Below are 23,273 nucleotides of genomic sequence, written 5' to 3'. Positions count from 1 at the left end.
TGTTTGATCAAGAGATTGTGCAGCCGTTAGGATTGTTAGGGACCAGCGGAAAAATGGTAGACTCCCAGTTCTGGAAAATGACTGAGGACAAATGTAGGAATCTGTTTGTCTAAACAACCCTTTCCAATGTGACCAATATAACTTAGCTTGACCACGAATGTATAGTATTCCTTTAGCCGACTTCACACTATATTCTCCCAAAGATCGGCACATTGACATTGTTTATTATTCATGAGAAAGAAACATTTCGGCACTCTGGAGACTTCGTATGGTCATTAATTTGTAATCAAATCTCTAATTATGGCAAACGTTATTTTAGCATTTATTGATCTATTGGTTTGTTTGATAGCTTGTTATGTTATCATATCATATAATAATCCTAAAAATATATATATAATAGTGAGATCTTTGACAAATTTTACAACGATTTTAAGTAAATAAACTCGCCAAAATATGTGGTATCGGCAATTGCCAGAATCGTATTAACGATAAGTTACATTTTGACCCCCTCGTGAAAACACAGTCTAAACAAATGGGAAAGACCCAATCACAGCAGAGTTTCGTCACTTTACACTGTTAAAATCAAAAGCTGTTAAAATCGAGAGTAGACGGAAAGTGCACGCATCAAATGAACCGGAAAGTCAAAGGAATACACAGAGTGATATCGAGTAATCTTTAAAATAATCTGAACCACATTTAAAGTGCAGAAGTAACATAAATAATCCACCGTCCAGATAAACAGATGCCTATTATATACAGGAAAAAATGAGACGAAATTTTCAATTCAAAGTAAAATGTATTCAATCTATGAAATATCTGTGTCATTCTTACATCCAAGAATCACGCCTTTCTTGACACAACAGTCCATTCTGCATGTTAGGAATCTATGGTCAATACACAAGTCAGTGGCTTGGCCGTCAAGTTCACTCATTCTGGCATTAACCGTCCTTGTAGCTATCAATAAACAATACTCGGACAGGTTCCATGTTCAGCAGAAGCTAAAGCTAGGTTTATCCCCGTGTCATGGACCAGATGGTTTTTCAGTCTGTACCGAGTCTTTGATACTCTTTGTAAGCAAATCATAGTTAATGGAAGCTAGCTGGGACAGGTTCTGATGAGAGAAAACAAAGATTAGTAGGGGTTAGCGGGATATCTGTGCCAAGATTATAAATTTGCCGCAGTTCATCATTTACTAGCATTATACTATTCACTAAAGGTTCACACCTTGAATGAGAAGTTACTGAAGGAGTACTTCGTGTCAAGAGTTGGAGCACCAAAATCTGCTAGATTTCCACATTCATCCCCCTGTGTCCAAGACACAAAGTTCATTAGTTTTCATTGCAGAAAAATAAAATTCAAACATTGGGGATGCATTTGTTTTTAGATTTCCAGAGTTTTATTAATTTGTGTGGTGTTTAATATTATTTCCAAAGAGAACCGTGAAGTATCAAAGAGTAAATAATTTTGGATGACCAAAAAGATATAACCAATGTTTCACTAACTTAGTCCGCTTTGATGATAACATCCTAACTCAACTAAAATATTAAATTATTATTAATAAAATCAATTTAAACCAGCTAACTATTTCCTTTTCTTCTTGCCTTCCCATAATCAGCAGATAACAGGGGACTCACGCAATACAACATCCAAGTAGGAGGGCGAAAGTAAGAAACTTTTTGAAAAAAAAGGATCCTGCAGATTATATGTCATCTCATAATTCGTTAAACTTTTGGTTGAATTCCTGATAATATGGATCTCCAAAAAATCCTCAGGAAATTAATGCAGTCGAGCTTTTGAAAAACTTACATCTTCATCCTGTATGTAGCTGTATGAACTGCTGGAAGCACTGCCAGTCTCAGCCATGTCATCAAAATCACTACCTCCGTGAACATTTTCCTCTTCTGGATTCCAAATGTATCGGCTCATAAAATAACTTGTATCGTGTCCCTCGGCCGAAGGTATGAATGCTGCCTGTGGATAAGAGGATATATGATAATTGCTGAGATAAATATAGCTTGTTATAGAAACAATCTGGTACGTGTTAAGTCACAGCGTATTGGAGTAAGAAATAGGCGAAGACCTTTTGCCTTGCTAGTGTGTCCCAGTTAATGTCCTTAAAATATGAGTGTCGCTTCACCTGAGAACAACCGATAAATTAAATTGTATTCCTATGCTCTTCCTATATTGCACACCCTTCCCCAGTTCAAGTATTCTTACCTCTCCGGCCCCAGTCGCACCCAATCTCTGAACGGGATTTCCAATCAGCAACCTGAAAGGTAGTCAAATATGCTCCATATTCAGTTGCACAAACAAGCAAGACAGGAGAAATAAATGATTTGAATAATAATCCAATCAATTACAGCAACCAAAAAATCATATGCTACTACAATGGTAATAGAAGTTCTTGTGTTCAGTGGCTAAAGTTGACAAGAACAACATATCTGGTTTATATACCAAGAAAAGCATAAATCTTTAAATACATTGATCACACATTTATGGGAAGAATGAACTCAGATCAAAATGGCCTTGACGACCACATTATTCTTCGGACACGCTTTAAAGGGTGAAAAGGTGGACATATTCCTGTGACACCCTATCTCAAGCTCTAACGAGCACTCGAGCAGTGGTTCGAAGACACAATAATATGGCACTATATTTGTCTTCAGAATCCCAATTTAACTAGGTTATAATTCATTTGCTATCCAACAATATGAATCTTGACACTTGGCCCATAGAGATAGAGTTCGTAGTTTAATTTACATAAGTCTAGAAATAAAATAACTACATAACGTTTCCGACGCAAAAGGTACCGACAAGTTTCATGTAGAACATACTTCTTAATTAAATCATAGGCTTCAAAGCTCATTTCTTCTGGTATCTTGGGCCAGGGTATATCTCCATTCAAAATATTGTTGAAGATTTGCTGTGTGAAACAAAAGAAGGTATCAATCCCATAATTGATCAACATGCCCGTGATACACAAACACTGATAAAAAAAATCAAACCATTGGTTGCTTTAGTTTGCAGATGGAGCAAAATGTTATGTCTTCAAACAATTCTTACGTCAATTATCGAACTTTTGAAGGATACAAATTTAACCGGATGAAGAAATAAAAAAACTGTGATGGCTAACATCAAAACACTCGAAATAACGAGCCCTTTGACTAGCTAGAAAGAACGGATATATGTTAAAGAGTTTTTGAAGTAGGTAGTCGGTGTTTGAGTGTTTCTTTGTTCTATTTGGAAAGTATTTTCACTTAATACCAGTCAATTTTAGATACAGATTTAATCACCAAATCAGAAATGTCCATTATACACACTCACTCAAACCAAACTCTAACAATAGTGAGATAACTCAAAATTGACTTTGATAAAAAAACCTTAGACGACTAAAGCATTACAATGACAAGATCACCTCATCTCTAAAGCAACATGTGCTGGTGGTATACCTGTGGATCGTCTGCATTAAAAGGTGGAATACCTACAAGGAGCTCAAAGAGGATGACGCCCACAGACCACCAATCAGCTGTTGCACCTGAAAAAAATTAAAAAAAAAATTCATAACCAAGTCAAGACAACCATGACAGAATTTAGGATTCAGTAGATTTGGAACATTGAGAAAGTTTGCATAGATTTTGAGGCATGGAGGATTCAGTAGATTTGGAACACTGAGAAAGTTTGCATAGATTTGAACCATGTTCCATGCCGAGAAGTATCTCAGGTGCTAAATAGTCAGGTGTTCCAACAACTGAAAGAGTTTTCCGCTGTTCTCTTTTTAGTGATGAGTGTTCTGCTGCTTTTGGTTTATCATTCCCCATAAAAGCAGAAGGTCTCGATAAATCATCTGTGCTGTATATAAGACCAACTTTGGAGAGCCCAAAATCTGTCAACTGTGACAGTAGAAATTAGATTTATGACAATATATAGAACAATGAATTAATAAGAGTGTCTATTCCAATGAAAAATGCAATTAAAAGCACTCCCATTTTCTCCAAGACGCTGTCTACTAGAAGGAGCTTGTAATCCATGCTACTTTCATCCGAATGGGTTGCTCATAAAATGTTAAAGAAAATAAAGTGGGTAGGATGATAGAATACCATTCAAAGTTCTTATTAAATTATTGAATTTCTGTAAGTGCGTATTTCTTTTTAAACAACAGTTCACAGTAAAATTCCCGTGCTTATGGAGTACATCCATACACATATGTATTGACCTTGATGTGACCTTCTGGACCTATCAGCAGGTTATCTGGCTTTAAATCTCTATGAATGACATGCAAGGAGTGCAGATACTCTAAAGCAAGTACCTACGTAGAAAATAAATAAATCAGTCTCTAAAGAAGGAAAAATAGGAGAAGCAACTCTAAGTTATGAAGTATTAGAAGTCCATACAACTTCGGCAAAATATATGCGTGCCATATCTTCCTCTAAGCAACCTAGATTCTTTAGCAGTGAGAAAAGATCACCTCCATTCAAGTACTCCATAACCAGATAAAGATTTTCCCTACATGTGAAAGAATAGAAAAATCGGACCTGTTCATCGTTAGATTATAAATTAGTAAAGGAAAGTTTTTAGTTTAGCTGTTACACAATTTATGCACTGGCTTTAAATCATAACATCTGCTCACCACAAAAGGATTGCGAACTGAAATTAAAATATCGCGCTCGGCTAAGATACTTTCCACTGCATTTTTCCGAATCATATCTGCTTTTTTCAAAACCTATAAAATTTGGTTAACATGGGCATTCTTTAGAAAAATATTGCATTATTGTATGCAGGGTCCAGTTAAAAAGAACAATCTTTTTAATACTTTTGATTATGACAAAGAATCTGACCTTTATCGCAAACAAGTCACCAGTTGCTCTTTTTGCTGCTAGAAAAACTCGACCAAAAGCTCCTCGGCTGATAGGTTTAATGATTTCAAAATCTTCAATAGATGTTCGATCCTTCGTAGATGTATTAATAGGGCTCGCACGCACACTGCGAACCGTGTCTTCCTCTGTTGGGCTATCCTCATCAGCCATGCTAGTTACAACGTCTGCCTTTTCATCGTCAATCTGCCCACATATAAGTACATATTTCTCCCTGAAGATTTTAAAATAAGATTAGTGGAAGCCACATTCAGAAGAAATAAAAAATTTTAACTATACACTGGACACTGGCACAAAAGTTTATGCGCCACTTGATCATGAACCCTACAAAGATTGTGCATTTCACAAGATATTTGCTCAATCATATTATGATGAACTGCAAGCATCTCGAAGCAACAACATAAATTTCTGGATGAGTTGAAATTTCAACTGAATTGAACTATCAAATCCCATGTCCTGAAACTCCATTGCGATAAATTATTAAGCCAATCTTTTGCATAATTTGCTTCTTTATGTAACTTGTTTTCACCCATGAAAAAAAATGACATTAATTTATAGAAGAAGGTAATGCTTCAATAGACATTGGGTACAGGGACCTCTGTTTGTCACTTTTGACATCAATTATGCTGTTGGACAAATGTTATCTGCACTAGCTTTTACCCCAGATCAAAATCAAGAGATAAATAGAGTAATTATTGTAAACGTGTGGAGTTTTAATGAACCATGCCCGATTTAACTATGATATCTACCTTAATCAAAGTTAAGCCTTACTAAACCATGAATGCTAACTTTACACGTATCACTTTACAGTTCTAGACAAGCAAATGTCCTTTCGTGTAATAGAACTTACTGTAATAGTTTCTCTATGCGCCTTCCGAATGTTTCGACAACAAGAGCATCCACCTTCGTATCTTGAATGACATATTTGAGATCTTCTAAGCGCTCAATCAAAAATTCCAATGTACTGTAGTCATAAGTGTTAACATTGATCACAGACTGAGCAATATCCTGCAGCTTGTGTATCTGCGATACCAGTACAGGGTGCAGCCAGGGAAATTATTCAAAAAGTAAATTTCAAACAAATAGGATACGTAAGGAAAAATAATTGGTCATCTTTGAAGGCTGAAGTTCAGTTAACAAAATACAAAAGTTTACATAAACGAGTTCCGAGGAAGTTGAAGGTACAAAGAATAAATGGAATTGGCATAAAATATTCTCTAATGAAATTATTCACACTGTTGTATCACAAAATTGTATTATGTAACAAGAAATTTTACAGAGGTAACACTGTCAGCCACCTTTTGCCAAGAGATAAAAAGATGAACAAAGTAAAAGAAACAAATTTATCAATCTGGATCGACCAGTATACTAACAGAAGATACTACAGAGGAAAGGAACCCCATTTAAAGACCAGGAGTACTTAAAAACAAGGAGAGCCAAGGAAAATATTTTATAGCTTCCAGAAGATGCGGAACATAAAACATTACCTGTTGATAACTTTCAAACTCAGATATTGTTCTCCGTCCACTGAGTAGAAACTCTATCTGTGTAATTCGTGGTGTTACTGAAGGTGATTGCGGGATTGAACTCCCTGCAGATGATGTGTTCTTAGTTGGATCAGGTGTTAGAGCACGAACATCACATGATACATCATCCACGAGAAAAGAATTATCAGCCTCATTAACACTGTTCCGTTTGTATAACAACTCGTTTGAATCTCCTGCCAAACTTGACCCACAGATTCTCGCAGCTTCAGGACTTCCTGCCCCTGTTTCCGTGCTCAATGGTGTCCAGGATTCAAGTATTTTTTCAAGAGTCTTGGCAACTCTTTCTAGTCGTTCATTTACAGTTAAACCCTTTAAATCACACCTGTCAGCAATCGTACAAATTCTTGAGTGCTGCTCAACAAGAGCTGTTGGTATTTCAACTTCACATATTCGGCAGATAAACGAATTCTCATATGCCAAATGGTTTTGATCCCAAACTCCCCAAATCACTTTTCGCTCCTTCAAGGATTCTTCTACTTGTTCAGCCTGGCATGTTGGAGAATCTATGCTTTCGACATTATCTATTTCTTCTCCATGTTGCAGTTTATCAGATTTATCCTTGGAGGGGGTGTCAGAAAAACCATATCCTCGCTTGTTTCTTTTAGCCGCAGATGGAAGTCTCTTCCAAGATGACATTCGAAAGCTTCCACAGGATGAAGCGACACTCTTTGCACTGCCGACCTCTTCTGTTACATTGTCTTGCTTGCAACTCAGATTGCTTTGATCCTGTTCGTGGACCTTCTGTGTTTGATTCTCAAGTTGCTTCCCATCCAGCGTGCCAGTAATATTCTCCGAGTAAACACCAAGGTCACTTAGCTGATGTGAAGCCAGTGTGCGATCTTCTTCATAACCACTTTCCTTTTGGAAGTGAACAAGCCGAGTGCAGCGCGTGAGGATAAATAAGAGGTGCATGTGCACTTGCTTCAGGGTACCCATTGGTAGCTCTTGACGCCGATCGTCTAGATTCTGTACAATGCCTTCACACTTTAACCAAAATTCAGTGGGTGGCATTTTTTCACATTGCCTGGCTTTTACCAACAAATCTTCCAAACATTCTTTCCACTCTGGGTGAGATTCCGAAGTATTCTCAAGTATACTCACCAAATCCCCAGCAAAAATGCCCAAGTCGGCATTAACTTCTTCCTTTAACTTGACAAATTTGCATCGTATCACAGCCATAATTTCCTGGAAAAATATGTTATGCGTTGATGAAAATAAGCTGATGTTAAGAAAACCGCGAAGACATTATCACGAGCAGAAACATGAGGCGATATTTGGAGTAAACATACTTTCATGTGACCAAGGGCACGAGATTTCCAAAATGGCAGAGGTCGGACACCTTTGGAATTGAGTTCATGAGAAAAGCTCTTAATATCTGGAATCTGACCACTGGTTAAGCGGATGATAGACTGGAACCGTGGAGATTGCATTTCTTTGGCAAAGGTTGCATGAAAACCCTACAATGAGCACAATTACATGAATATTAGCAGTCCATTTCATTTAAGCTAATTTACGATCATTAGAAAAACTTTCGAAACAGCTAAAAGAATTGAAGAATCCAAACAAGAGCAAACTGATTACCGCTGAACCTGACATCCGGGGTGAAGGTACCCTCAAGGATTTTGATTGACTCCAGTGTACCTTTTTACCTACAATGGAAGTGCGTAACAAGGAATGATAATCACAGAATTTTAATTTCAGAATATTTGGGCACAATACTGATGGATCGATTAATATTGCATACGATAACTTGAATTTGAAAGAAGATTTAAGATATTAAACTAAAATTTTCTTTTCCCCTGGCTCATATTGATCCTTCTCCCCGTGCACGAAGGCAATCCAATTATCCATATACCCTTCTCTCTGATTTTTGCTAGCTAACCAACTTCAATGAAATACTGTTTCAACTAATAATGTAAATTGAAGAGTTCCCGTGAAACACCATAATAATTATTCATGCAAAACACAGGGAAATGAATGTGAAAAAAACAAAGAACGTCAAAAAATCCACCTTGTGACGCGGACGTCGATGCAGGTTGTTGTGAGGTAGAAGATAATTGAGGTCTCGAATCAACCACATCCTTGGTCGTATTGTCGAAATTAACGGGCTTTCCCAGTGGGTTAGCCGGTGTCAGAGTCAAGGGCAAGGGCGAGGGCGAGGATCGTGTCCTAATTTGATTCAACCCTAGCGTGGTGGCCTTGATTATTTTCGAATCGCCATTGTCATCAATACCAACATCAAAATCCTCGTCCTGTTCTCTATTCTCTCTCTGCCTAGTGGGAATCTGTGGGATTTTTCTGAGCTTCACGATCTTCTTCGACGACGAATTCTTCTGATCTCCTGCCGTAGCAAACGGCGGATTTGCGGAATCTGGATCAGTACTTGACATCATGAATCTCTCTCAATCTGAACCGAGAGCGGAGTACATGGATAGACATTTCCAGAATTGGAGAGATTTGAATATATGGCGAGAGATTTCCACGGGAGGGAGAAGGAATAGAGGAACACACGTATTATGAGGAAGTCAGTTGTAGTATGAAAAATAAAATCCAGAAATCTTCTTCTTTCAGCAATCACACTCTCTAATCTTGTTTCTGGCAAACAGGAATGGGGAAAGGAACAAAGATTCAGCGCATTAATTCGCAACAAGAACACACAGAAAATTGCGATCTTTATTGGCGCAAGAATTTCTGGCGTGTACAGTATTTTTCTATTTATAGTCAGAGAATCAATTGCTTAATTTCACCATTTTTTTTTATTTTTAAAATTTAGATAATGCTAGTTTTAAATATGTAGTTCCGAGGATCGATAGATCTTTTAGGCCCCGTTTGGTGTGTAGGATTGAGGTTGGATAAATTACTAATACTTTGTTTGGTTTCCTTTTTAAATTCGGGATTGATTGTTTAATGGACACCTTTCACTATTCCCGAAGGAGAATGAATCCAGCCATAAAAGAAGGATACCAATTATCCTACTACACCATAAACGTGTAATGACCTAAATACCCCCCATTTTACCAATCAAATTTGCAGATTTCTCTTCTTCACGTCATTCTCGTATCTTCTCCCGAGGACTCTGTCGGTTCACCAAAGATGAAGAACATCGTGTTCGAAACGGGAGTACAGAAACCTAAATTATGTTACAGATCTGAAGAAATTTGAGGCTTCATCGAAGGTAAGCTTCATGTTGGATCTGTTAAATGACGCCTTTGACAATTTTTTCGTATCCTTTTTTTTTTTCGTGTTTTTGCTTTCTGGTAAGAATTTGTTGTACCAAAGATTAATGTTATGTTTTGGGGTTTATGGGTTGTGAGCAACCTCTGTTTATGCGTGAGCAATTTGCAGATTTGTCATTGGAATTTTCTGAGCAATACATGTTTTGTCGTTGCCATTCTGTCTTCGGTCGTTGTTTTTGAAATAATTTTTTTTGGTAACATGCTGAACAGTTGTTTAAATGTAATGATTTAGTACAACATTTTCTGTTGATTAACAATATTTGTCCGATTGGTTTACGTATGCATTCGGTTGATCTAACCTTTTTTCGTATTTGGTAAGTAAGTGTGCGAAATGGACCGTAGACGTTATAAGATTAGAATTTTCCTGCTGCTACACCAACTGATGATCCGTACAATTTTTATGGTGTGTCTTTTAACACGACATCGCACGAGATTACTCGCCGAACGACGTCGTGAAGAACGTAGAACTGCAGCTTCGTACAACATGACTGGAAGATTGAATGCTCAAATTAACCATTTAAGAAGAATTATTGATACCGGAGATGTTCAATGTGTGGTTAATTTGAGGATGAACAGAAATTCTTTTGCACAACTTTGTTACTTGTTAACTCATGTCGGCGGGCTGGATCATTCTAGATATGTTAGGATTGAAGAAAAGGTGGCTATGTTTTTGTCCATTTTGGCTCATCATAAGAAAAACCGAGTGATTGGTCATGATTATGTACGAAGTGGTCAAACAATCAGCACACATTTCCATGAAGTCTTGGGGTCAGTACTGAAGCTACATACTATAATGCTTGTGAAGCCTTCCCCTGTCGATGAAACTTGTAGCGACGAGACGTGGAAATGGTTCAAGGTAAGATGAACATTTGTTGAATAATGATTATTATAAATTGTTTTTATAATGTTATACGTAAAATACCTTGTAGTAGACATCAGGTTACATATTTTTCATGATTCTTTAACTTATTTTGCAGGGTTGTCTTGGTGCTTTGGATGGTACATATGTAAATGTGAATGTGCCTATTTCAGAGAAGGGAAAGTACAGAACAAGAAAAGGAACCATAGCAGTGAATGTTTTGGGAGTGTGCAACCGAGATATGAACTTCATTTATGCACTTTCTGGGTGGGAAGGATCGGCAGCGGATGCTCGAGTTCTTCGTGATGCATTATCACGTGATGACGGACTTAAAGTTGAAAGAGGTTAAAATATTGTTTCATACAATCATATTACCTTTCGTTCACCATTCTCTTTTATAGGTTACCTTTCGCATACTTTTTTAAAATTCAAATTTATTAACGAACCGTATGACTTCGATGGTAGGTGGTTACTATTTGTGCGACAATGGATATGCGAATGTCCAGGGATTCTTGACTCCATACCGAAGAGTACCATACCATAGGGATGCTTGGGGCAATCGCACAACTGCTCCACAAAATTATAAAGAACTGTTCAATTGGAGGCACAGCAAAGCTAGGAATGTGATAGAAAGAGCTTTCGGATTGCTTAAGAAAAGATGGGCTATTTTGCGAAGTCCTTCTTTCTACCCACTAAAAACTCAAAACAGAATCATAATGGCTTGCATTTTGTTACACAACTTCATCCGATCTCAAATGCCGGATAATCTTGTCGATGAGATTGAAGAGGAGACATTAAGCCCAACGCCATTAACTGAGAATTATTTCATTGAGGATTTTAATTCCTCCGATGTATGGGATATGTGGAGAGATAACTTTGCAATGTCGATGTACCACAACTAAGACAAATGTTTTATGTCATTGTATTAGGATTGCAAAATTCATTCTGTTTGGTATTTACCTAGTACTTATCTATGTCAGGGTCCTTGTTTTTTACAAATATGTATTGGATTGCGTGTGGTATTTTCAAATACATTCCCAAATTCGTTGTACGTTTTTTCAATAGGGCATTGGCCTAACTCATTCTAACTTCTGACATTGTTTTGTAACAGGTTAATATTGCAAACACATTCGAATGAATGGATAGCACTAGTGTGAATTCGAAAGGTAAAAAAGCAGATAAGTTGCGCCGTACGTGGACAGCCCCTGAGGAAGAGGTTTTAATTGTGGCATTGAAAGATATAATAAGCAAAGGATATAAAACTGAGAACGGCTTCCGTAATGGCTATTTACCTTTATTGGAATCTGCAATTCAAAATGCTTTCAAAGACTCAGATTTACGTGGTCATCCCCATATAACTTCGAAAATACATGTCTGGAAGAAACATTATGGTTGTTTGACAACAATGCTAGCAAAAAGTGGGATTGGTTGGAATGACACAGAAAACATGATAGACGCTACGAACGAGGCATGGGATGCGATACTCAAGGTTATCAATTTTAGTTAAATTTCGAAGTTTGTTATATTCAATGTATTCCTCGTTAAAACGAAGATTTTTCAGGTCGACAATACTGCTCGAGTCATGCGTTACAAGCGGTGGCCACACTATAAAGATTGGGTTGGATGACTTTTACCGCCCTGTGGAAGGAGATGGTGAATCAATATCTGTAGCTCAGACTGTCCATTCAAACCCAAAAGGAGTCGCAAAGTTGAGGTCAAAGAAACGCAAGCAATTAGACTAGGTTGACAACCAAATTGTTGCTGCAATCAATAATTTAGCTGACATCACAAGGGAGACAATTTCAAACCTCATAAAAGAAATGTCATCTGACTCGAAAATGGATGATGCTATGGATCATGTGTTGGACACCTTAGGAAACATTCCGGGAATAACTTCAGACGAGATAGTGCGTGTGGCGGAGCTGCTGGTGGATAACCCGAACAAACTAGCTTTGTTCTTGCGGCTAAACCAAGAAGGGAAGATCAGTTTAATTAAACGGCTACTACACCCATAAGCTAACATTATATGTTGTACATGAACTTGATGGTTTTGTTGTTTTGGTAATGGACCGAAGTATTGTGTGTGTGGATGTTACCACTTTCGTATGATTATGTACTAGGTATAATATTTTGGCACAATATTGTAGTACCTGTGTTATGTTGTATGAATTTCTGCGGGTGTACGTACATTTCCTGGTTTTATGTACCATCAATGGTGTTTCGGTTGGCAATTGTTCCGGTGTTTATGTATGTAAATTTGCTGCTGCTATTTGTCTCCTCTACTTCGTTTGCTCATATAGGAATTTGCTGCTGCTATTTGGTATCACACTCGTGGTTTGAGGCAGAAAATGTAAGAGCTTTGACTGCCATTTTTGTTCAACGGTTACATTGTCACACTTTGAGGGTGTTCGGAAGGTTTGCTGAAAAATTGGCCGAGAGGGGCTTCACAGTGGGTCGTGTCATAACACTTCACCTGTATCTTACATGTTTGTGTCTTTATTTTACAGCATTTGATGTGTTTTTCGGGTTATTTAGTACGCATCTTTCACACCTACTTAATTAAGAAGAGATATATGAATCTTAATTGGGGCCAATGGTGAAATAATTTTTATGTCCATATTCATTCCAGTTACTTTGCATGGTTTGAACATTATACATTTTACCAAATTGACAAGCGAAGCAACAAATTGTAATTCTAAACAAAGTGGACGTAAAATTATAAAACAAGCACCAAAACATGTCTTCTTCGGTCAAATTAATATAGGACAACACTATAAGAAAGAAACAAACTTAAATGGTAGGAAGCAACGTAAGAATAGATTGGAGTTGTAAGATTTAGTCACAAATAGTCAGTTTGTCATTACTGAGACAACCACATTTACAATGGCATCCTTCTCCACGTGATGCTTTAACATCCAAAAACAAAAGTTGACACAAACACAACGACATACGTCTCGCAAAGCAAACACCACATGCGATCCTACGTTTCAGACAAAATATGGATGCATCAAACACAACTTGCACGACGTTTCATGTCGAGGGCCCTGAGTCATCCGAGCTGCTGATTAACACATATCCATCTGTTTGACGTTGCCATACGGTTTTCTTGGAAGGACGACCAGTTGGATGCTCGTTGGAACGTTTGTTGCATGACTTGTAAGGTAGCATGTTCGTATTGTAGTAGTCATCCGCTGACTTCTTGCAGGGAAGTTTGTTGTTAGTGCTTACTTTTGGTAGATTCGGAAGCTTGATTGAAACCGGCTGGACTTCCTCGCGCACAGCAGTATTTGCACCTTCTTCATTCACGTCTTCATCATCTGAGATGATAATCACATCCACTTTGTACTTGCTAGTTACACTCACTTCCGAAGACGATTTGTAGGTGACAGACATTGTGGTTTTGCTCTGCAGAATGGCCAAAAGTTTAGAAAAAAAACGAGCATATATTTGTGGTGTGGACCATGAATGGTGCTTATTTAAGTACCACAACCACATTAACCATTGTTTACCAACCAAAGAGTGAATGCTTGTCAAATCCTACCGTATGTCAACATCGACTGTCATAATTATTTTGGGTACTCATCAGGTGTAAACAGGTGTATGTGCAATTATTATGTGCAGCTAGACGCCTCATAAGTAAGGGGTTTGTGGTGCTCAAGTGTAAACAGTCATAATATGTGAAACAACTCATAAATAATAAATGCCAAATCTGAATAAATCTGAGTACATGGCGAGCATGTACACCATGTGGCAATAAAAGAAGTAATATGTCAAATTGAGTAACAGTCAAATCAGAATTACAAGAACTTTACTTACCCGTCAACATTCGTAAGGTTCACTGCTTTAATTTGTATGTTTCAATGCTCTAATGACTTCGGTTGTATAGATGATTGAGCTAATACAGTTGATCATCTTGCCGAACAAAAAACTCAAGAGTAGATAAAAATGAGACAATTGTTCATAACTAACTCAGAATACTGTACAAAGGCAAATAAATAACTACACATAAAACGTGTTCATACACCTTTTACACAACACATATGGGTCATAAGTCAAAAGTTATGGAAGTACATGTCATAAAATTGGAGAGAACAATTTGAAGAGAACAATACATACAACAAAATGCAATGTATCAGAATCTGCACAGAAGGATAATAATGACAAGGATAAGAAGGCATATCAACGCACACATGAACCCAAAGCAACAACAAACATGATCACGTGAATAAGGTGTGCTCTTGAATCCATGATTCGGTAACTCATATCTTGTACTTGACATCCCACGTTCCCTTTCATAATATTGGTTCCTGGCATGTGGCTGAGCTTCCTTCGACCCACGAGCGTATGGCCCGGAGGATGAGTTCATTGACTCCTTGTTACCAAACATTGGTGTACTAGTATGACATGAATGATCTTCAAAATTAGTTGAGTGGTTTTCAGATTTATACGACTGTTCGTCGCTGGGTGTTACATTTCTTCCATGGTACTCAAGGTACCAATAAAAACTTTTACGATGTCGCAGACCCGCTGGACATATATAGTAATAGTGTCCAGGACGAGTCGCGTAATCCCCAGCTTTACGTAGTATCATTTCTCCGTTTCCACAATCGCACTGTGGTGCTATCTTCATTTCCATGATACCTAAAAATCAGTACCTAATTTTGTAAAGCCTCGTACAAAGATTCATAAAAACGAATTATGTTGGATTAGGTATTCAAGTATAAAGTTTATGTACACCTATGTTGTCAACGATGTTTGAACAAATTAATGGATTTCAGAACATAGTACGTCAAATTTCGGCGTCAAAACACTGGAGTTTATATATTTTCGTAATAGCATTTAGACCCTTACAACTTCGATGAGTGGAAAATGACACAGACAAGAACCAGACAGGATACGAAACTAATGTTAAGAAGCACAAAAACATGTAAAATAACTAACAACTACTTCGAAAATTACTTGAAATTAATTTTTTTCACACAGCTCTGTTGCCCTCCTCCTCTGGATCGAACGATTTCTGTACAATAATATCGAATCTCACCTGTAAAAAAAGAAATTTTTACTCACAAAAACATGCTCAAGGTGTTTGTTGCCTACTCGCTTCGGATCGTTCACAGATCTGGCTTCAGCTTCCAATCTTCAACTCCGAAGAAAAGTGAGGGTTTACTTGGGTGTGCGCTTTCTCGTGTAAGAGCCTGTTTATGTGGGGAAGCGAATAATAAGCGAAATAAATTAAATATTAAAAGTGAAGGGTATTTTGGTCCTCAAAGCATTAATCAGTATTTTATCCATCTCACAAATTTGACACCACACATGATATTATATATCTACCAAATAATATATCCTATCATATCAACCATTTATCAATCAAATTATTAATCATTCTATTATCACATCCTACACACCAAGCGGACCCTTAAATTTGACGAGGGTATTTTTAGAGTAAAATTTTGAAAAATTAAAAGTGTCTTTTATGAATCTCTTTTATTAACATGGAGTAAAGATTATTTCAAGCCTTTGGATTAATAAAACTAGAGGATCTTATAAAAATCACAATCGGCTTGTTAAAGTAATATTCCAAAATTAATTAATCTAGAGATAAGAATATCGAAAAAAAAATCATGAGATAGTTTTATGAGACATATCTTTTATTTAGATAACTCGTGAAAAATATTATTTTTTTATTGTAAATTTGGTTATATTTTTATTCGTCTCTCAAATAAAGGTTTTTGAAACCGTATCACAAGAAATCCACTCAAAAAATTTATAGCAGGTTGTATTTTTAGAACTTCGTTCATATTTATTTTTTTCGATGATTAATCAAACATACATTAAACCCAATGATATTTTTCAATTTTAGTATCTTTCAGTACCTATTCAATATTTAAAAAAAAAAATTGGTAAGGAAAATATGTGAGGGATGGGATGGGATGGGATGACTCGAAACTTTTATTTTCATGAAAACCATGACAAAATTTTATTTCTTCAAAATAATAATAATAATAATAATAATAATAATAATATTATAGAATGATATCCGATATGGTGACATCGCCATGCAATGCAAGACTACCGTACTTGGGAAAATAAATCGAGTAAGCCGATAGAAACTTCCATATACTCGAATAAGCTGATAGAAACTTTCCATACACTCATATATGGCTCGATCGAGCTCCCATTGATATCCGAAGAAACTGATAAGTGTTATCCTCCTACTCAATCTTCCATAATTAACCCAAACTTAATCTAAAAATGGATATGGATATTTATCCACAAAATTTAGCCGAATATGGAAACTTACAATTCTATTAGTTCAATATCGAGAAATTGTATAAATAATCAAACGGATTTAGGATAATCTCATCATTCGATTGTTAAAACAACATACATTCTTTAATAGAGAGAATTAATATTTTTTTGAGGATGGAAGATTCAACCCAGCTTTTTCAAATTCAACGATCAGTTTCTGGAAATTTAGTCAGGATTCTATCCATTGATGGTGGCGGAGTAAGAGGAATTATCCCAGGAGTTATCCTCGAATTTCTTGAATCCCAACTTCAAGTAAGTGACATTTAAGTTATTGAACATGGTGTCTTGATATGGAGCACTTACTTTGAAATTCTAACATGTTACTTTTATGGTATTTATGCTCAGAAATTGGATGGTGAAGATGCAAGAATTGCGGATTATTTCGATGTAATCGCAGGGACGAGTACTGGAGGACTCGTTACAGCAATGCTTACGGCACCAAATGAAAAAAATCGTCCCATTTTTGCTGCAAAAGATATTAAGGATTTCTATATTGGTCACTGCCCAAAAATCTTTCCACAAAAGAAGTAAGAAAATTCACAGAAATTCAAGAATATCGGACATACCCATTTCGATATATGTATATATACTGATTTTTTCTTGCATTAAAATCAACAGAAATCTACTGTCCCGTGCTTTAAAACTGGTGAAGGTGTTTTCAGGACCAACGTACAATGGCAAGTATCTTCGTTCTCTTCTGAAAGAAAAACTTGGTGAAACCAAATTGCACGAAACGTTGACAGATGTTGTGATTCCAACCTTTGATATTAGGAGCCTTCAACCCGTAATATTTTCAAGTTCTGAGGTATTCAATTATTAAAGTTATTAATATTTTATTATGTATTAATGTTCGTTAACATATCTTCTTGTTGGTGATGAATTTAGGTGAAAAATAATCCATCTATGGATGCTTCATTATCAGATATATGCATAGGAACTTCAGCAGCTCCAACTTATTTGCCTGCACATTATTTTGAAACCAAAGATACATGGGGAAACAAAAGAAAATTCAATCTAATTGATGGTGGTGTTGCTGCTAATAATCCAGTACCGTTCATATCTTGCAGCATTTTTTGTATCGACACTCGACTATGCAAAGATTATATACTGAACAAGTTTCTTGTTTTCCTACAGACTTTGATAGCAATAAACCAAGTAACAAAAGAAATAACCAAAGAAAGAACTGACTTTTTCCCGTTGAATCCGAAAGAAAATGGAAGATTTCTTGTTCTATCTCTGGGAACTGGTTCACCGAAAGCCGAGAAGAAATATGATGCAAAAATAGCAGCCAAATGGGGTGTTATGGGATGGTTGGTTCAAGGAGGCTCGTCTCCCATATTAGACGTGTTTAACCGAGCTAGCGGAGATATGGTTGATTATCATATCTCCACTGTTTTTCAAGCCCTGCACTCTCAAGAAAATTATCTCAGAATACAGGTATGGAAGACATAAGTAAGTTCAAACTAGCTCGAAAATGCTTTGCTAATTACATTAGTAGTTGTCTCTCAGGACGATTCGTTAACTGAAATTATGTCGTCTGTGGACATTGCAACGAAGAAAAATTTGCACCAGCTCGTCAAAGTTGGTGAAAAGTTGCTGAAAAAACCAGTTTCCAGAGTGAATCTGGAGACAGGAATTTATGAGCCTTCAAACCAGGGAACAAATGAAGAAGCACTAATCAGGTATGACATCAACTCTAAATACTAGGGGTTCGTTAATCTACAATTCCAAAGACATTATTACAGGTTATTTTGTTCTCTTTTTTCCCCCAACAGGCTAGCTGAAGTGCTCTCAAAGGAAAAACGGCTGCGAGAGGAAATATCACAACTCGATCATCAGAGTAGCAAAGCTTAAACTTTAAATCTATATTTTTTTTTTATAAATATAGAATTAAAGTTTTAGTCAATGAATCGTGTAAATTTTCAGAGCAACAAGCGGTACATTAATCATTGTTGCAACTCTATACGTTGGAGATGTACATATGTGAATACTGAATAAGATATATACCATCAGTACTTAATGTTATTCTTTCCAGACAAGTCTCAAATCACGTTTTTCTCCAATTTGCATCAACCCCGTGAAATCTTTCAACCAATAGCCGCGTGTCCATCTAGAAGTGCATTTTCGAATTACAGCATCCTGATAGCAAAGAATGATATTTGTTGGTTTTTTTCGAAACTCATCCTTCACCATCACTCAGCTGCTTTGCTATCAGGTCAACAGGCAATGATCCTAAAGGAAACGATGCCTCCTCTACTTCGACATTATCATAGTCATCATCAAAGGCATCTTCACGATGATTATTGTCCTTCAAATACTTGACATGTTCTATATTCGAGTAAATTATGGCAGGATATGAGTGCTCTATTGCCCGATAAGTGATATCAAATTTCTCCACCTTAGACAAAATATCATCAGGACTAAGATCAATCTCATCCAAAACCGAAGCCTTTCCTGATGTAATCGCACGCTGCCACAAGAACATCATTTTGGGGCTCGAATTCACTGATTTAGCACCTGATTCAAGGAAGAAGAAAAAAAGTAAAATTCTTCCACCATGCAAGTAATTAAACAAATCAAACCCACAGGGTGCATGACTACTTCAAATTATTTTTATCAGTGTTTACATGTCCCTACAAAAGAAAGTCCAGTTTCAAATGATCAATTAAAACAAAAAATACAGGAACACCAAAGAGCAGCGAAACAGCGATGAACATAATCCCATTTAGGAGCCGTCAAATATTCCACGAGTACCTGATGTATTGACAAATCTGGCACCATTACCACTAGAAAGGTTAATAGCAGGAGGCTCATCCCTGTACATAGATTTCCAATCTTTTCCTCTCCACATCAATATTTGTTCATCATCAAAAGATAAAAGCACACATGGAACCAATTCCTGTCGATGAAGAAATGACAAATAAGTTAAAACAAGCAAAGAAATCTTCGACAATCTTGGTAGGCAATGTAAGAAAAATAACCTTCAGCTTAGCTCCCAGCTTCTTGTAGTCACTGGGATGCATCCCTCTACAGTCTATCTTCACCAATACAGATCCCTCAAAAGCAGTTCTTACATCCCTCACAAGGGAGACATAAACACCATTTTTACCTATAGGGGGAATGAAAGGAACAGATAGCAAAGCAAAGTTTATGAAATATGAAAAGCAAACATTACTATGAGTCTATGACCAATGGATTTATTCCTGGAATTTAGAGGCTTTTCACTGCTAAAAATCACCTAATTTGCATATTGGCAGTAGGCCTTTTCCTTTCTCCCGTAATTCATCGGCTTCTTCCTTAGTCAAACCCTCTGGAACATCTTGTATAAGTTTTGGATAAACTGGTGCAGCTGGTTTCCAAAGCATCACAGGTAATTTGGGTCGTCTACGATGATCATAATTTCTACCACGAAAAAGATAGACAACTCCACCAACCCTATAAATGATCTTTCCACCAGCCTTTTCCTGTAAAATAGGAAAAGAAAAATATTGATTAAAAAGATAATAAGTGCCAATTCAATGTCAGGCATGCAATCAAACACAGAAAGAATATTACTTAAAAGAAATGTTCAATGTAATGCTGCACTAGAACCTCAAGGCACTGGCATATATTGTCCATGTCAACAGTTGGAACACCCAAACACCGAACTTTACAAACAGGTTGTCTCCTCCAATGCGTGTGGATCAACTCCAACATATTGTGAGTTAACCCATCCCTACCTACACAATCCAAAGTCATAATTAACAATAGTTGTCTCCTCTTGTCGTAAAAGAATTTAATCTTAACAGTTTTAAGAAAATGAGCGACATCGTACTTCGAGCTTTCGTAGAACTTCAAAGCCAGAAACGTTACCAAATATCATAACACAAAGATCGCATTTTTTTCAATTAAAAAAAATAAAGAAAAGCCTTATCCCCACTTCACCCCAAAAATCACTTCATCAAACAAGCTAAATCAAGCATCTTAACGATTAAAGAAAAAACGATGAGAAAAAAACTCACCTAAATTCACCTGCTTATTACTTGATATGTAAGGTTTCAACATGTCCTTAATCTCCCACCTCGCCAATGGCTCCCCTAAAACCTCTTCCCGCGGTCTCACACTAAACTTACCCAGCTCATAAGCCCTAAGCATTTCATACCTTTTTCCACCAACATTTCCTCTCTCATCGTTTCCACCGCCACCCAAAGGCTCAAAAAGCTTAATATTTCTTTTATTTTTCTTCATCGGCGCTTTCCCTGTCCACGGCCGTGGCATGGTAGGCGGTTCAAAGGGTAAGAATGCAGGCTCCCGCATAGCCAAAGGCTGCGCCTTAGGTGTTTCGGAATAACTGTACATAAATTCAAATGGGGCACCGGGCAGCTGATACGAAATACCAGAGTTACCGACTATGATTGCACGGTCTTCACCATCGGGCAGGGGTATATTCTGGCCTGGTTTGATGGGTTTGTAGTACTTGGAGTTTCTATGATGGGTTTTGAAGGCAGGGCTGAGGGGGGTACGAGATAGAGGATTCGAGGGCGGTAGGCGGTGGTTCTTTTGGTGTTTAATAGGAGGTGGGTATTTGGGGATGGGGATGGGTGGCTTGGGGGTGGAGTAAGGGGTGGGGGTGGAGGGGGGTGCGGTAGTTGGTATTGGTTTGAATAGATTTGCAAGAATTGGCATCAGTCACGGAATGTATGATTCTGAGAGTATGGTTATGGTTATTTCAGTTGCAGAGGAACCGAGGAAGGAAGAAGGGAGTGAAGAAGAAGAAGAAGAAGAAGAAGATAATTCGCGGACATTTAACGGTGTCGTTTTCTTTCAGACCTCATACGATGTCGTAGTAGTCGTGGGCTACTTGGGAAATCCATTTGTGAACCGTGTCTACTAACTTGTAATGGATCGATCCATTTGCAAATGCGAAATTTATTTTAATTCACAGAATATGGATGATACATGGAAAGCAAACAAATACGCATTAATCACAGAATATCCATCCATTGCTTGGAGCAATAACCTTAATACGTACGATTACTTTGTTTATGAACTGCGGGCCCAGTTGGATTAATTGACCAATTACTTGTTAAAACACCCACCACCACACACTCGGATCAAATTTGGTCATCTTTCTTTTTTGATTTAGGACTAAAACAAGAAATGAAACCAAAATTAATCTAGAACTATGCGAAAGCATAACTAAAATAATAAATTCATAATTTTATTTTAAGGTCTTGAATCAAATGTCAGATAAAACAAAAATATATAGTCATTTGTTCAAAACTGTGTTTCAGGATATGTTCTAAAGATGTTAATTATTCAACTGTCCTGGTTTCAAAATTATATATATACAAATCAAATATAAGTAACTATCATTAACTCCGAAGTGAAGGAAATATAGGATGATATCCCACGGACGGTATAATCCCATTAACCCTGCTAGATAAAGTTTAAAATTGTGACCATTATGGTGGTGGTTGGGTTTGGTCAACGTGGTCTCCAGTCTTCGGTTATTTGAGGAAAAGCATTCAATAAGAGTTGGTTTGGGGTGTGCCACTGCCAACCATTTTAATGGAGTTATAATAACGACGCACGCTTTTATTGAACAAACTTCGCATTACTCGATACTGCACATCGCCACTTAATTGGAAGTTTCCTTTCCCTTTGTGTCAGTTCATATTCTAAACTTTAAAATTAAAATATAGTTTAAAATATTAATTCAGGAATGTGTGTATAACATAATACAAATATATATATATATATATATATATAATAAAAAAAAACAATTACCTTGAAACACCATTTTAGTGCAGTCTTTCTTCTTCCAACGGGGACGCAGGGGAGACCTCTGTGCTAATTTGGCGCAGGGGTTTGTTTCTTTTTTCGTTTTTTTTTTTTTAAATTTGTATTTATTATTAATATTTGTATTAAAAATTATAAATATTATTTAAATAATAATGTAATATTTATTTTATTATTTTAATAATTAGATATTTAATCATATAAATTTAAAATAATAATTGTTGATTTTTAAAATATTTATTTATTTATGTTAATTATTATTAATCAAGGACTAATTTGATTTTAATTATTTATAATTAATATAATTTTAATATAAATATAAAAAAATTAATATAACAATACAATTCATAAATAAATTGAAAAAGATAATTGAAATACAAATATAACTTGAAATACATAATTCAAATAGAACTACAAAGATTTGAAGTAAGTGAGTTAAAAATCTATGTTGTATTTAGTGCAAAAATCGCACTATTTTAGTTTAAAATTTGCACCAAAATAGATTTTGTATTTGGTACAGAAATAAAATTTGTACCAAAATAGATTTTGTTCTTGAAAATGACATAAGAGATAAGGTTTCATTTGGCTCTCTTATAACAATTTCAAATAAATATGCACCAAAATAAATTTTGTCGTTGAAAATGACATAAGGGATAAGGTTTCATTTGGC

At 36.5% G+C, this 23,273-nt stretch overlaps 3 protein-coding genes across 4 annotated transcripts; 1 reads left to right on the top strand and 2 right to left on the bottom strand.

Moving 5' to 3' along the window:
- Positions 1-659: 659 nt before the first annotated feature.
- On the bottom strand, positions 660-9,106 carry LOC140835213 (probable serine/threonine protein kinase IRE). Its single transcript, XM_073200666.1, has 17 exons — positions 8,430-9,106; positions 8,000-8,067; positions 7,708-7,875; positions 6,359-7,603; positions 5,722-5,894; positions 4,836-5,085; positions 4,628-4,720; positions 4,392-4,532; positions 4,214-4,306; positions 3,695-3,890; positions 3,450-3,535; positions 2,835-2,923; positions 2,218-2,269; positions 2,081-2,137; positions 1,807-1,971; positions 1,225-1,305; positions 660-1,111 (listed from the first exon to the last, which is right to left on the bottom strand). The coding sequence occupies exons 1-17, from the start codon at positions 8,809-8,811 to the stop codon at positions 1,022-1,024; spliced, it is 3,429 nt and encodes a 1,142-aa protein (XP_073056767.1). The 5' UTR covers positions 8,812-9,106; the 3' UTR covers positions 660-1,021.
- Positions 9,107-16,867: 7,761 nt separating this feature from the next.
- On the top strand, positions 16,868-18,627 carry LOC140835212 (patatin-like protein 2). Its single transcript, XM_073200665.1, has 6 exons — positions 16,868-17,074; positions 17,168-17,349; positions 17,441-17,627; positions 17,708-17,869; positions 17,957-18,259; positions 18,332-18,627. The coding sequence occupies exons 1-6, from the start codon at positions 16,937-16,939 to the stop codon at positions 18,527-18,529; spliced, it is 1,170 nt and encodes a 389-aa protein (XP_073056766.1). The 5' UTR covers positions 16,868-16,936; the 3' UTR covers positions 18,530-18,627.
- Positions 18,089-21,596, bottom strand: LOC140835211 (CRS2-associated factor 2, chloroplastic). 2 transcript variants are annotated; one of them, XR_012118859.1, is made up of 7 exons: positions 20,824-21,596; positions 20,414-20,541; positions 20,061-20,286; positions 19,804-19,931; positions 19,577-19,721; positions 18,830-19,339; positions 18,089-18,226 (listed from the first exon to the last, which is right to left on the bottom strand). XR_012118859.1 is itself a non-coding variant. In XM_073200664.1 (6 exons), the coding sequence occupies exons 1-6, from the start codon at positions 21,485-21,487 to the stop codon at positions 19,002-19,004; spliced, it is 1,629 nt and encodes a 542-aa protein (XP_073056765.1). In that variant the 5' UTR covers positions 21,488-21,596; the 3' UTR covers positions 18,763-19,001. The 2 variants fall into 2 exon arrangements, 1 of the variants encoding a protein (XP_073056765.1); XM_073200664.1 differs by lacking the exon at positions 18,089-18,226 and having other exon boundaries at positions 18,763-19,339.
- Positions 21,597-23,273: the final 1,677 nt, after the last annotated feature.

Source organism: Primulina eburnea, chromosome 6 (genome assembly GCF_022965805.1).
Source record: "Primulina eburnea isolate SZY01 chromosome 6, ASM2296580v1, whole genome shotgun sequence".
NCBI lineage: Eukaryota > Viridiplantae > Streptophyta > Magnoliopsida > Lamiales > Gesneriaceae > Primulina > Primulina eburnea.
This window is presented reverse-complemented; position numbering and strand designations above follow the sequence as displayed.